The sequence below is a fragment of the Scyliorhinus torazame genome, chromosome 12, assembly GCF_047496885.1.
Source record: "Scyliorhinus torazame isolate Kashiwa2021f chromosome 12, sScyTor2.1, whole genome shotgun sequence".
NCBI classification, from domain to species: domain Eukaryota; kingdom Metazoa; phylum Chordata; class Chondrichthyes; order Carcharhiniformes; family Scyliorhinidae; genus Scyliorhinus; species Scyliorhinus torazame.
The window spans coordinates 105,708,012-105,723,340 of NC_092718.1; the positions used below are offsets into that span (position 1 = coordinate 105,708,012).

The 15,329-nt window shown below is 48.9% G+C and overlaps 1 protein-coding gene across 1 annotated transcript; it reads right to left on the reverse strand.

Moving 5' to 3' along the window:
- Window positions 1–446: 446 nt before the first annotated feature.
- On the reverse strand, window positions 447–3,323 carry LOC140387220 (G-protein coupled receptor 15-like). Its single transcript, XM_072470201.1, has one exon. The coding sequence runs from the start codon at window positions 3,152–3,154 to the stop codon at window positions 2,027–2,029; it is 1,128 nt and encodes a 375-aa protein (XP_072326302.1). The 5' UTR covers window positions 3,155–3,323; the 3' UTR covers window positions 447–2,026.
- Window positions 3,324–15,329: the final 12,006 nt, after the last annotated feature.

Consider the following 15,329-nt stretch of genomic DNA (forward strand, 5'->3'; position numbering starts at 1 on the left):
TTCATGGGACATGGGCATTGCTGGCTGTGCCAGCATTTATTGCCCATACCTAATTGCCCTTGAGGGAGCAGTTAAGAGTCAACCACATTGCTGTGGGTCTGAAGTCACATGTAGGCCGACCAGGAAAGGACAGCAGGTTTTGTTCCCTAAATGACATTAGTGAACCAGGTGAGTTTTTATGACAATTGGCAATGGTTTCATGGTCTTCATAGACGTTTAATTAGAGATTTTTAGCGAATTTAAATTTCACCATCTGCAGTGGAGGGATTCAAAGCCGAGCATTACCCTGGGTTTCTGGTTTACGAGTCCAGTGAAAATACCACTAGGCCATTTCCTCCCCTAACCAGGCAGGAGTGTATTGAACATGGAATAAAGTCACCAACATTTAACAATAACCTCTGTCAAAACTGCAATTTGCTTCAAATAATTTATTTGCAACAAGAAACTTTAAAAGATTAACAATTTCTCAAATTTATTTAACACAGAAACTTACATAAAATGTCACAAGAGTGTTTGGCGCGAGAATCCCAGGGCAAAACATTGAAATGGCGAGTTCTCCAGCAAACATGAAGTACATGTCTGAAATATACCAGTGTTTACCTTCATCTGGTTGCAAACTCAACGGCTGTATTAAAACTCTCTCTTTTACTGGGATCTATATTGAGTCCCAGGTGTTTCAAGAATTTGTGCTACCCAGGGTTCCTTGAGATTTTAGTGGGAGTCGCTGTGGCACTTGCTTCGGGCAATTTCCAACGTTCTCGTCCTCAAAGGGAATTACTTGGCCAATTAGGAAAGTGTTTGAGGAGATTTGGCTGATGGAGGAGGGGGAGTATGGTAAGGGAAGCAGGCAGAGAGAAGGCAAGGGAATGGAGATTTAACACAGGGAAGAATGTGAGGAAGAGAAGGGATGGGAGAGTGAAGAGAAGACAGTGGAGGGGATAGCTGGGGAGGTGGGGTGAGGGGATATGAGAGGATGGATGTGGGGAGAAACATGGAAGAAGGAGGAATTGAGGAGCAAAATGGAGGGGAGAGAAGATGACAGATGGAGAGCAGGAAAGGTTTTTATTAAGATGCTCCTTAAAACCTGATAACCTGTTGGTCACCTGTCTAAAGATCTTAGGTGGCTGAGGTCGCATGGTGTCTGATTTATGCTCCAGTGAACACCTTCTGATGTTCCAGAAAGGAGTTGGGGATGAGCTGCAGATCCTACTCCATTAGTTAACACATTACCAATGACTGTGCGAAAGAAATAACCAAAAGGGGGTTCCGGATCACAGCAATAAAGAACTAATCACCTGAACACCATCTCCAGTCTGATGCACATACTGCTAGTTCAGGTTTCAAAGGCTCTTGGTTACTGTAATAGATAGATAGGAAATTCACCTTTGGTTATACACATCCAGATCTTGTCTATCACTCTCTGTCTCACCATATTGGCTTTGAATCCCAACACAAGTTGGTGAACTCATTTTAGATTCGTCCCCATTTCACAACCACTTACTCTTAATCAAGGAACAGGATCTCTTCATGTTACTTGTCTCAAATTAAGAGTGTCAGTCTCACCAACACCAATGTCTATTTAACTGTTGATCTGTCCATCCCTGGGTCAAGGTGCAAAGTTCATCTTCCAATGATGAAGAGTTGAGTCAGCCAGGCCACCAGTTGTTTCTGTTCAGTGTCTTTGTTTTCCATTTTCTTGGTGGACTCTTCTGTTGGCTCTATCCAATGGAAAGAGGCAAAAGCCACATACACAGTCCTGGATGGGGCTTTGTCTAAGAATATCTGTGCTTGGGCGGAAAGTCCCTATCTTGATTGGTCAATGTTAGTCGGGGACAATTCCTGGCAGGATTCCATTGAATTAACTAATGTGTCGAACAAAGGGACAGGATATTGGGCCCACCTTGCCAATGCTGATGTTTTTTCTCAACATGAACATCCACCATCGACATCTTCATCTCGCTCCAACACAAAGTTCAGTCCTCTCCCCTTCATCTCATCCCAATCCCCTTCGCCCCTGAGGTAGGGCTCAGGGATTTAGATTAGAAGCCCATGTGGAGAGCTGGACGGTGTGGGAGGCCACCCTCCTCTTGTAGCCAGGGCCTTCCGTGGTGACGCTGCTGGATAAGGATCTACTGGGCTGGCTGTCGGAGGTGGTGGGGAGCTGGCCAAGGTGAAGGGGATTGAGGCAGGGCCGGAGAAGCTGTAGCACAGTCTTCTGGATAGAGCTGTCGTAGAGGCAGTAGATGATTGGGTTGGCGCAGCTGTTGGCGAAGGCCATGGGAGCACTGGCCATCATACCCAGTCCCACTGCTGTCTGGAAGGTGCAAGACCCATGCCCCACGCCCCAGCGGAGCAGCAAGACCAGGAAACGGAAAACATTTAGAGGGAGCCAGGAGATCAAGAAGGCCAGTACAACCAGAAAGACCACCCTCATTGACTTCCTCAGCTTGATGTCTTGTTTCTTGCTCCTATTGTACTGGAGGCAGAGCTTCTTGGTGATGGAGCAGTAACACAGTAGAATGACCAGCATTGGGCAGAAGAAGGTCAGGAGCAGGTAGGTGAGAGCAATACCTGGGTTGGTGGAGTCCCGGTCTTCAACGCAATACGACACCCTCCCCTCGTCCAGAGTCAGGATAGTTCGGCTGCGAAGGACGGGCAACCCCAAGAGGAACGAGGCTGCCCACACCAGCAGACAGGCCAGAGTCGCGTAAGCCTTGGAGCGGACTCTCCGGGAGCGGAGCGGGTACACGATGGCCAGGTAACGGTCCAGGCTCATGCAGCTCAGGAAGAGAACGCTGGAGTAGGCATTCACCGCCACCAGGTAACTACTCAGCCGGCACAAGAAGAGGCCACTCCTCCAGGACTTGCTCCAGGCCTCAGTGTCCACCCAGAGAGGCAGAGTGACCAGGAAGACCAGGTCAGCCAAAGCCAGGTTCAAGACAAAGATGTCCAGCTGCCTCTTGATCTGGCACCTCATCCCGATGGCGGAGACCAACAGCCCATTGCCCAGCATTCCCACCACGAAGATCAGGCAGTAGACTATGGGGAAGAAGAGACTGGACTGGGGGAGGGAGATAGTTTCACATTCCTCTTCCTCGCTCATCTCAGTGGGATAAAATTCATAATAATCAGGATAAGCTGTCCCATTCTCCATGGTCACCTCTTCAATCTCTCTTTGTCTCTCTGTCTGATGTAGTTGTTTGTCATCTCATGGCTGTCGAAACTCATTTTCTCCCCTCCCCTGACATCTGATTGGTGAGCAGCAGGTTTTATCTCTGTGAGATCTCACTTCCTGACCCTCCCTGCCCCCAGCCCCCTCCTACCCAGAGCTTTGTTATTTTGCAGATGATGGTGAATTGAGTTTCACAATCAACACCAATCCTCATTCTGCAAACCTTCACTCTGTCCTCTCTAACAACACCAACCATCCCTTACACTGCTTTCTGTTCCAGCAACACACTCATTCCCTCTCAGCTAACTGCCAAACTTTTCTTTGCTCTCTCTTTCTTTCCTTTTGTTTATCTCATCCTGCCTGTTTCTCTCTCTTCTTTTGTTTCTCTCTCTGTCTCTCTCTCATTTTCCCCCCGTCTTTGACCCTCTCGCCATCTCTCTTTCTGTGCTGCTCTCTCCCTCCCTATCTCTTTCTCTCTCATTCTCGTAACACTCCACACTTCTCTCTCCCAGTCCCTTCATCACTCTCTCCATATGGAATTTGCCTCAGTGCATTCCATATCACCACAATTCTCTGTGTACAAACATTTCTCCTCACCCCCCCTCCCATCCACTTGCTAATTGTCTGAACTTTCTGCCCTCTGTTTACTGACCCTCCTGCCACTGGAAACAAATTCTCCTCATTTACACTATTACATCATTTTGAAAACCTGTTCTTTAAACATTCTCTGCTCAAAGGAGAATGATTGCCATCTTCTCCTGTCTCTCCACATTAACTGAAGTCCTGAATCCCTGGGCCAATTCTGCTCTATTTCCCCTTGACCTTCTCTGCTCGGAGGAAAACAACCCCCAGCCTCTCTAAAGGTAAAACTAATGAATCCCAAACAATGGGCGTCATTCTCCGACCCCCCGCCGGGTCGGAGAATGGCCGTTGGCCGCCGTGAATCCCGCCCCCGCCCCCGCCGAAGTCTCCGCTCCCGGAGATTGGGCGGGGGCGGGAATCCAGCCGCGCCGGTTGGCGGGACCCCCCGCTGGATTCTCCGGCCCGGATGGGCCGAAGTCCCGCCCAGAAACTGCCTGTCCCGCCGGCGTAAATCAAACCTGGTATTTACCGGCGGGACCAGGCGGCGTGGGCGGGCTCCGGGGTCCTGGGGGGGGGCGCGGGGCGATCTGACCCCGGGGGGTGCCCCCACGGTGGCCTGGCCCGCGATCGGGGCCCACCGATCCGCGGGCGGGCCTGTGCCGTGGGGGCACTCTTTCCCTTCCGCCTCCGCTACGGCCTCCACCATGGCGGAGGCGGAAGAGACTCTCCCCACTGCGCATGCGCGGGAAACTTTCGGCGGCCGCTGACGCTCCCGCGCATGCGCGGAGAAACTGACAGCGGCCGCTGACGCTCCCGCGCATGCGCCGCATTTCCGCGCCAGCTGGCGGGGCAACAAACGCCATTTCCGCCAGCTGGCGGGGCGGAAATCCCTCCGGCGTCGGCCTAGCCCCTCAATGTTGGGGCTAGGCCGCCAAAGATGCGGAGACTTCCGCACCTTTTTGCCGGCGCGATGCCCGTCTGATTTGCGCCAGCTTTGGCGCCAGTCGGCGGGCATCCCGCCGTTGGGGGAGAATTTCGCCCAATATTACTGTGATGCAATAAATGGGCAGGTTTGTGGGGAAAGAGAATTGGTGGGGGTGGATTAATTGGCCAGCCTTGTCAAAGAGAAGGCTGATGATCACGCAGGGCTCTAAAATGCCTATTTCTGTGCTGATATGTTTATATTATTGAAAAAGCAGATAAATAACAACCTCACAAAGGCATTAAATATACAAACAGGAGAAACATGCACTGGGTGCATCTAACTACAAATAATTACCGCACAGGAGACACACACAGATACAGGCACATTGCATCCACATACAGGAACCTGTTAGAAAACTGAATAAATTGACAGAGATAATGTGATTGCATTATAAAACAGAGCAGAAAGCAAACAAGGCTTTCTGTTCATAAGTAGAAAGTTCACTCACCAATGCAAATTTATCGGCCGGTTTTGTTGTACATTCACCATTTCTGCACTCTCAAAATCCAATCAACTATGCAATAGGTGACTTTGGCTGCTTGTTAAAAGAGGCTCTCTTTCCAATCATGTATGTGGCCAAAACAGGCATTGGCCATTCATCCCAACTTCGTTGTGCAAGTTCATTGGAAGAGCCATTCAATAAATCCCACCCCCTGCTCTTTTCCTCTTTTACCCTGTCATTTTCTCCCCCACAAAAATGTATCCAAATCCCCGTTTTGAAAGTTCCAATTGGTTCTGCTTCCACTGCTCTTTCGGGCAGCGCACCCCAGACCACCACTTCCTGCTGTGGAAAAACATTTCTCCTCATAGAATGCCTACAGTGCAGAACGAGGCCATTTGGCCCATCGAGTCTGAATGACAGCTGAAAGAGCACCCTACCTAAGCCCACTCCCCTATCCTATCTCTGTAATCCCAACAACCTTTGGAGACTAAGGGCAATTTTATCATGGCCAATCCACCTAACCTGCACATTTTTGGACTGTAGGAGGAAACCAGAGCACCTGAAGGAAATCCATGGAGACACAGAGAGAATGTACAAACGCTACACAGATAAAGTCAGAATTGGACCCGGGTCCCTGGCGCTGTGAGACAGCAATGCTAATCGCTGTGCCATCGTGTTGTCCCCACTCACTATGCCACTGTGATCTCCCCTTCCTTTTTCCAGTTGTCTTCAATCTGTGTCCCTCTGGTTACCCCTCCTCCTGCAACTGGAACATTCTCAAGTACTCTATCGAAATGCTTCAGAATTTTCAGCACCTCCATAAAATCTGTTAATTTTCCGATCTGAGGAGTAAAGTCGGGGCTTCGCCAGTCTATCCACACCCACTAAAGTTCCTGATCCCAGTTTAATTCTTATAAATCTTCCATGCATCTTCGCCAATGCCTTGCTGTCCAATAAATGTATTGCTAATTAATTATTAGTTTATTTATTTGTACTACGTAAGACTCACAATTATAAAATACAAGAATAGCTGCGTCTATTAGTGGAAAACTGTACAAAGTAAAATGTCTCAAGGCTCTTCATGGGAGCAAAATGTTTTTTTTCCATTGTCACTGTGTCACATAGGAAGATATTAGCATGGGTGATTAAAACCGGGATCAGAGAGGTGAATTTGAAAGAGCACGTTGAATGAGACGGACAGGTAGAGGGGTTTCGGGGAGGATCTCCGGAGCTCAGTGTCCAGGCAGCTGAGGTTGAGTGATGATAATCGGCAGGAGCGCAAGCGGCCAGAATTGAAGGAGCGCCGATGTCTTGGAGGGTTGTTGGGCTGGAGGATGTTATGGAGACAGGGAGGCGCAGGTTCTGTGGGGGTGAGTGAAAGCTACTAACCTGATCTACAGTCAACATAACACAAATAGCAAAACGCGCACAAACCCACATCAGAAGACAAACTAACCAAAAACACCATTGTTAAAATAAGCAAATAACACGGGTCCATTCAAAACACACATTACAACGCAAGACAATAGCAAAGTGGTTTCCACAGCTTTTTCAGAAGTAATAACAGTGAATTATTCACAAGTGAGTTCAAAACTCAGGATATATTGCGAGAATGTTTTTTTTTTTGAAACTCTGCATAGTTTATTCAAGATGTATTTATTTTTACGAATGACAAACAAGAATAACTAGTAATTTTAAATTATGTCAGAATTTCGAGATGTATTAAATATTGGCTGGAATTCTCCGGCCGTAGGGATGGTCTGTTTCCGCCGACAGAGCAACGCCGCCTGCGGGTTTGCTGGCGGTATGGGATGGCTTCAATGGGAGATCCCATTGACAAGAGAGAATGGCACTGCCAGTGAACGGCGCGATGCCGTGGCTGGGGGCCGAGAATCTAACACATATTCTGAATAATTTACATGTTTTCATTTGGAAGATTTTGTAAAGCATACATCACCGAAACAAACATGCTCACCGGGAAATTACATTTCTCCAATTGGACAATTCTTTGTCTGAAAGTGACCTTTTAAATGCCTTGCAAGAATTAATGCAAATCAAAGAAAATTAAAACCAAACAATTCAGTTTTCAACAGGCCCCATCCCTATCGAATTCTCTCACCGACCCAGCAACTGGAGGGTATAACAACATACCAGTTTGAAAAAGACACCACAAATGCTTCAATGATTTCTCGTTCAATTTGAACACTCAAGATTTTTTTTGCTTTAACATTTTTTCAGCAATCCTTGGCACCACTAATTCTGTAAACTATGACACATCGCCTGGAATCAATCACACAGCTTTACATTCTCGGAGCCTGGCTTCTGTTCAAAGATGTTTCTCTTTTAAATAAAACAAGTAACTGAGCCTTGGCAGAATTGCCGCAATACATGAACTGTCCACTCACCCACACATGGACTGGGACGAGCTGCAGTGTTCCAAATGTGGAAATAGAATCAGTTAATGAGTTGAGGGCAATGCTCTAATTGCAGGCAGTGCAATTCTCAAAACTGGATAGAAGATAATGAGTAATAGTGAGAGACTTTGAAATAAAGTTTAAATCATCTTAACTTTGGTACTTGGCACGCGAAGTGACAAAGAATGAAAGTGGCAGGTCAGAGAGAGGTGAACGTGCAACAGGTCAAGGATTTTTCCACACGCATTTCGCACCGTCTTCCTGCTGAAAGGGAGGCACTCTGGCCTCTCAGTCAGATGGCTGTGGGTTAAAGACACATGCCAGCTTACCCAGACAGAGACTCAGGCTGATGCCCCAATGATTTACTGAGGGAATGCTGCACTGTCAGATGTTCAGGACTGAGGGAATGCTGAACTGTCAGAGGGTCAGTACTGAGGGAGCGCTGCACTGTCAGAGGGTCAGTATTGAGGGAGTGCTTCACTGTCAGAGGGTCAGTACTGAGGGAGTGCTGCACTGTCAGATGTTCAGGACTGAGGGAATGCTGAACTGTCAGAGGGTCAGTACTGAGGGAGTGCTGAACTGTCAGAGGATCAGTACTGAGGGAGCGCTGCACTGTCAGAGGGTCAGTACTGAGGGAGTGCTGCACTGTCAGAGGATCAGTACTGAGGGAGCACTGCACTGTCAGAGGGTCAGTACTGAGGGAGTGCTGCACTGTCAGAGGGTCAGTACTGAGGGAGTGCTGCACTGTCAGAGGGTCAGTACTGAGGCAGTGCTGCACTGTCAGAGGGTCAGTACTGAGGGAGTGCTGCAATGTCGGATGGTCAGTACTGAGGGAGTGCTGCACTGTCAGAGGGTCAGTACTGAGGGAGTGCTGCACTGTCAGAGGGTCAGTACGGAGAGAGTGCTGAACTGTCAGAGGGTCGGTACTGAGGGAGTGCTGCACTGTTAGAGGGTCAGTACTGAGGGAGTGTGGCACTGTCAGAGGGTCAGTACTGAGAGAGTGCCGCACTGTCAGAGGGTCAGTACTGAGGGAGTGCTGCACTGTCAGAGGGTCAGGACTGAGGGAGTGCTGCACTGTCAGAGGGTCAGTACTGAGGGAGTGCTGCACTGTCAGAGGGTCAGTACTGAGGGAGTGCTGCACTGTCAGAGGGTCAGTACTGAGGGAGTGCTGCACTGTTAGAGGGTCAGTAGTGAGGGAGTGTGGCACTGTCAGAGGGTCAGGACTGAGGGAGTGCTGAACTGTCAGAGGGCCAGGACTGAGGGAGTGCTGCACTGTCAGAGGGTCAGTACTGAGGGAGTGCTGAACTGTCAGAGGGCCAGGACTGAGGGAGTGCTGCACTGTCAGAGGGTCAGGACTGAGGGAGTGCTGCACTGTCAGAGGGTCAGTACTGAGGGAGTGCTGCACTGTCAGAGGGTCAGTACTGAGGGAGTGCTGCACCGTCAGAGGGTCAGGACTGAGGGTGTGCTGCACTGTCAGAGGGTCAGGACTGAGGGAGTGCTGCACTGTCAGAGGGTCAGGACTGAGGGAATGCTGAACTGTCAGATGGTCAGTATGGCGGGAAGAAAGACCAAAGAAATGTACAGCACAGAAACAGGCCCTTCGTCCCTCCAAGCCCGTGCCGACCATGCTGCCCGACTAAACTACAATCTTCTACACTTCCTGGGTCTGTATCCCTCTATTCCCATCCTATTCATGTATTTGTCAAGATGCCCCTTAAATGTCACTATTGTCCCTCCTTCCATCACCTCCTCCGGTAGCGAGTTCCAGGCACCCACTACCAACTGTGTAAAAAAACTTGCCTCGTATATCTACTCTAAACCTTGCCCCTCTCACCTTAAACCTATGCCCCCTAGTAATTGACCCCTCTACCCTGGGGAAAAGCCTCTGACTATCCACTCTGTCTATGCCCCTCATAATTTTGTAGACCTCTATCAGGTTGCCCCTCAACCTCCGTCGTTCCAGTGAGAACAAACCGAGTTTATTCAACCGCTCCTCATAGCTAATGCCCTCCATACCAGGCAACATTCTGGTAAATCTCTTCTGCACCCTCTCTAAAGCCTCCACATCCTTCTGGTAGTGTGGCGACCAGAATTGAACACTATACTCCAAGTGTGGCCTAACTAAGGTTCTATACAGCTGCAACATGACTTGCCATCCTTCCATTGCTACTCTCTGCCTTCTATGACGTAGCCAGTTCTGTATCCACCTAGCCAGCTCACCCCTGATCCCGTGTGATTTCACCTTTTGGACTAGTCTACCATGAGGGACCTTGTCGAAGGCCTTACTGAAGTCCATATAGACAACATCCACTGCCCTACCTGCATCAATCATCTTTGTGACCTCCTCGAAAATCTCTATCAATTTAGTGAGACATGATGCCCCCCTTCACAAAACCATGCTGCCTCTCACTAATACGTCCATTTGCTTCCAAATGGGGGTAGATCCTGTCTCGAAGAATTCTCTCGAGTAATTTCCCTACCACTGAAGTAAGGCTCACCGGCCTGTAGTTCCCTGGATTATCCTTGCTACCCTTCTTAAACAGAGGAACAACATTGGCTATTCTCCAGTCCTCTGGGACATCACCTGAAGACAGTGAGGATCCAAAGATTTCTGTCAAGGCCTCAGCAATTTCCTCTCCAGCCTCCTTCAGTATTCTGGGGTAGATCCCATCAGGCCCTGGGGACTTATCTACCGTAATATTTTTTAAGATGCCCAACACCTCGTCTTTTGGGACCTCAATGTGACCCAGGCTATCGACACACCCTTCTCCAGACTCAACATCTACCAATTCCTTCTCTTTGGTGAATACTGATGCAAAGTATTCATTTAGTACCTCGCCCATTTCCTCTGGCTCCACACATAGATTCCCTTGCCTATCCTTCAGTGGGCCAACCCTTTCCCTGGCTACCCTCTTGCTTTTTATGTATGTGTAAAAAGCCTTGGGATTTTCCTTAACCCTATTTGCCAATGACTTTTCGTGACCCCTTCTAGCCCTCCTGACTCCTGCTTAAGTTCCTTCGTACTTTCCTTATATTCCACACAGGCTTCGTCTGTTCCCATCCTTTTAGCCCTGACAAATGCCTCCTTTTTCTTTTTGACGAGACCTAAAATATCTCTCGTTAACCAATGTTCCCGAAAATTGCCGTATTTATCCTTCTTCCTCGTAGGAACATGGCGGTCTTGAATTCCTTTCAACTGACACTTGAAAGCCTCCCACATGTCAGATGTTGATTTGCCCATAAACATCCGCCCTCAATCTAGGTTCTTCAGTTCCCGCCTAATATTGTTACAATTAGCCTTCCCCCAATTTAACACATTCACCCTAGGACCACTCTTATCCTTGTCCACCAGCACTTTAAAACTTACTGAATTGTGGTTACTGTTCCCGAAATGCTCCCCTACTGAAACTTCTACCACCTGGCCGGGCTCATTCCCCAATACCAGGTCCAGTACCGCCCCTTCCCTCGTTGGACTGTCTACATATTGTTTTAAGAAGCCCTCCTGGATGCTCCTTACAAACTCTGCCCCGTCTAAGCCCCTGGCACTAAGTGAGTCCCAGTCAATATTGGGGAAGTTGAAGTCTCCCATCACCACAACCCTGTTGTTTTTACTCTTTTCCAAAATCTGGCTACCTATCTGCTCCTCTATCTCCCGCTGGCTGTTGGGAGGCCTGTAGTAAACCCCCAACATTGTGGCTGCACCCTTCTTATTCCTGATCTCTACCCATATAGCCTCACTGCCCTCCGAGATGTCCTCCCGTAGTACAGCTGTGATATCCTCCCTAACCAGTAGCGCAACTCCGCCATCCCTTTTACATCCCCCTCTATCCCGCCTGAAACATCTAAATCCTGGAACGTTTAGCTGCCAATCCTGCCCTTCCCTCAACTAGGTCTCTGTAATGGCAACAACGTCATAGTTCCAAGTACTAATCCAAGCTCTAAGTTCATCTGCATTACCAGTAATACTTCTTGCATTAAGACAGATGCACTTCAGGCCACCAGACCCGCTGTGTTCAGCAACTTCTCCCTGTCTGCTCTGCCTCAGAGCCACACTGTCCCTATTCCCTAGTTCTCCCTCAATGCTCTCACCTTCTGACCTATTGCTCCCGTGCCCACCCCCCTGCCATACTAGTTTAAAGCCTCCTGTGTGACACTAGCAAACCTCGCAGCCAGGATATTTATGCCTCTCCAGCTTAGATGCAACCCACCCTTCTTATATAGGTCACACCTGCCCCGGAAGAGCTCCCAGTGGTCCAGATAACGGAAACCCTCCCTCCTACACCAGCTGTTTAGCCACGTGTTTAGCTGCTCTATCTTCCTATTTCTAGCCTCACTGGCACGTGGTACAGGGAGTAATCCCGAGATTACAACCCTAGAGATCCTGTCTTTTAACTTTCTGCCTATCTCCCTGAACTCCTGCTGCAGGACCTCATGCCCCTTCCTGCCTATGTCGTTAGTACCAATATGTACAACAACCTCTGCCTGTTTGCCCTCCCCCTTCAGGATGCCCTCTACCCGTTCGGAGACATCCTGGACCCTGGCACCAGAGGCAACATACCATCCTGGAGTCTCTTTCACGTCCACAGAAGCGCCTATCTGTGCCCCTGACTATAGAGTCCCCTATTACTATTGCTCTTCTGCGCTTCGACCGTCCCTTCTGAACATCAGAGCCAGCCGTGGTGCCACTGCTCTGGCTGCTGCTGTTTTCCCCTGATAGGCTATCCTTCCCGACAGTATCCAAAGGGGTATACCTGTTTGAGAGGGGGACAACCACAGGGGATTCCCGTACTGACTGCCTGTCCTTTCTGGTGGTCACCCATTTCTCTGCCTGCACCTTGGGTGTGACCACATTTATATAACTGCTATCTATGATGCTTTCCGCCACCTGCATGCTCCTAAGTGCATCCAATTGCTGCTCCAACTGAACCATGCGGTGTGTGAGGAGCTCCTGTTGGGTGCATTTTCTGCAGATGAAGCTGACAAATATAAATTTCTTTCCCCGTCAGTCTGGCCTCAATAAAAGTCAAGATGGATTTGCAGGTACAGCATTAGTTATTTTATTTGACTTGCAAGTCTGATTCATTTCACACAGGCACAGGACACAGAACTAGTCTCCTAGACCCCTGGAAAACGAATGAAGAAGGAGACAAAGGGATTTCTGCAAATACATTCAAATGGCATCAAGTTTCACATACAAGATTCCTATAGGTCATCCTATACCCCTCCTGACCTGGCCATACATCCTGATTGGCTCACTTCTCATCCCTTCCTCTGACCTCCTATTACCCAGCATCCTTTTCTCCTCCTTATCTGGACACCCCTGCCCCTTGCTTTGCCATGCGTGCTGAAATCCTTTGTCTGTGAACTAATAGAATCAGACCGGCCTATGTTTACATTACAGTAACTAATATCTCTAAAGTAACTATTTTATATCACATTCGTCATTCCCTCCTTTTATCATTTCATGATAACCAAACTATTCAACCCATAGCTACGGTCCCTCATCTCAAAAGATTCGTCATTGCATTTCCAATTCCTGTAGTAGCCCCCTTCATCCGCTGCACTCTCGTGGATTTTAACAGCCAAGATTCTTGGGGCGTCTATCTGCTCCAGTGCACCCCGCATTCTACCCATCACGCATTTAAGGATGGCTGGGCCCACAAAGATGCAGCCAATAGCCACTGCTAAATACATGGCCATATTTATCAACCAGTCCTTCCAACCTCCAAATCCCCAGTTACCCCAAGAGCCAAGGATCCTGCATTCCGTCCAGGTGATCCCGTATGCGATCTATAAATTTAGTGATGTTAGCGGTTAAGTCTTGAACTGCCATGATACACTTGCCCTGTGCTATGGCGCATGCCCCACCCTCACGGGCCAGACGATAGTCAAGAGCATACCGGTTCTGCATTGCAAACAACCGCAGCTACAAGACGCTCAGAATTCCCCACCCGGCTGAGTGGCCCCGGTTGGGTGCGAGAACCTGAGGTTGTTTCCAGTTCTCGCAGAATTCAGCTGAGACTGCCCGGCGTGCTAACTGATTATGCAGCATCCACGCCGAGAGGCAGGGGACTGTGGTAGGGACTAGAGTCCCAATAGCAATTTGGCGGGGAAATGGGGGTGACAAAACATTGATCGCTGTGCCATTAAATATAAAGTAGTTTCCTTGCTCCGTGTACAGGCTAGCATCACAATCAGTATATCGGTTGCGCAGGGATCCCCTAGTAGCCCAGTTTATTCAGCTCTGAAACGCCCATTCGGGCCGCCTAGCAATGCGAAAACCCTAGCCCCAACAGTGATATGAGAGACATTCGCCCAGCCACAAAGGAGCTGGAGGCCGGCGTTCAATGGAACGCAAGTGGTGTTGTAACAAACGCATTGGCCAGACGCCTGGGTGATATGGCAACTCCTGTCCGTACAGGTGAGGAACAGACATGTTATATTCGTTTCCACCTCCACCAGCAAACAGCCGTATCCTTCACTGCTGAAACAATTCTCGTGTGACCGGGAATCCCTATTGGGAGTGAAGTGGCTAGGTATGTACGCCCTCCACCGTTGCAGCCTATCATACTGTGAGTGGGAATTATCCCGAGGAAGGGGAAGGCAAATAGCCGGTGGTGCTGAACCCGGATCGTGAGGAAGAGTGACTTGCTCGGGCGGTGGCTCGGAATGCTGACAATGAACCACCGTTTGGGGAGTGCCCCAAAGCGGTGAAACAGAAAATAACCTAGACACCGCTGCGGGGTTCGGGTAGCAGACAACCCGTCCCTGGCTATACAAGCGGTGGTAAATCTGGTAAAAGAGATTCATACTACCCGGGTTTTCCTCAGTTTGGCCTCTAAATGAATTCAGTGTATCTCCTGATAACCTACGTTCTAGTTGTACTCCCCTTCTCACACGCTCCGTCGTCTCTCTAGTCCCCCTCTCTCTCCCACAACCTCTTCCTACGCTCTCCTGACGGTCTGATGTTACCTTTATCGCACCAAAATCAAATTTACATGTACTCAAAAAACAAGGCAATGTCCATGTAATGTTCCCTTCCCATCGCCAGGACCGGTGCAATTGCTTCATGAGTCCTGCATTTTCCGTTAACCTGATGACCTTCCATGAGTCGATACCATGTCCTCGTACATGGGGGCATCGAAGAATATCACCTCTGCATAAACTAAAGATACTTGTAGTTTGGTTGGGGTTACAAATGTAGATAATATATCTCTTTTCCATGTCCGTCCCCGATGTCACTCCAAGCGAGGTGAGGCCGAAGATCACACAGGTGGTGCGTAGCCACCCCATTATGCTCCACACCTGTAAAATAGCACTGGGGAAGGGAGGCAGGTTAATCTGTCCAAGAAAATGAGGCCCGTTATCAGAACTCAACTGAGCTGCTATACTGTACCGGGGAATGATTTCCCGCATCAGAACTTTAACCACAGTAGCAGCTTTATTATCGATAGTCAGATACGCCTCAACCCATCTGCTGAACACATCCACAATGACCAAAACATATTTATATCATTGACATCTTTCCAACTCAATGTAATCCATTTGGAGCGTCTCAAAGGGACCACTGGGCAACGGGGTTTGCCCCTTCCCACAAGGGATACCTTTTCCGATGTTATATTGCTGACAAATCAAACACCGAGTGTTGATATTCTGATATTCTGAGCCAACCCCTGCATTTTAGGGTGCCACCAAGTGTCCAGCAACAAATCACTAGTTCCCCGAGCCCCACAA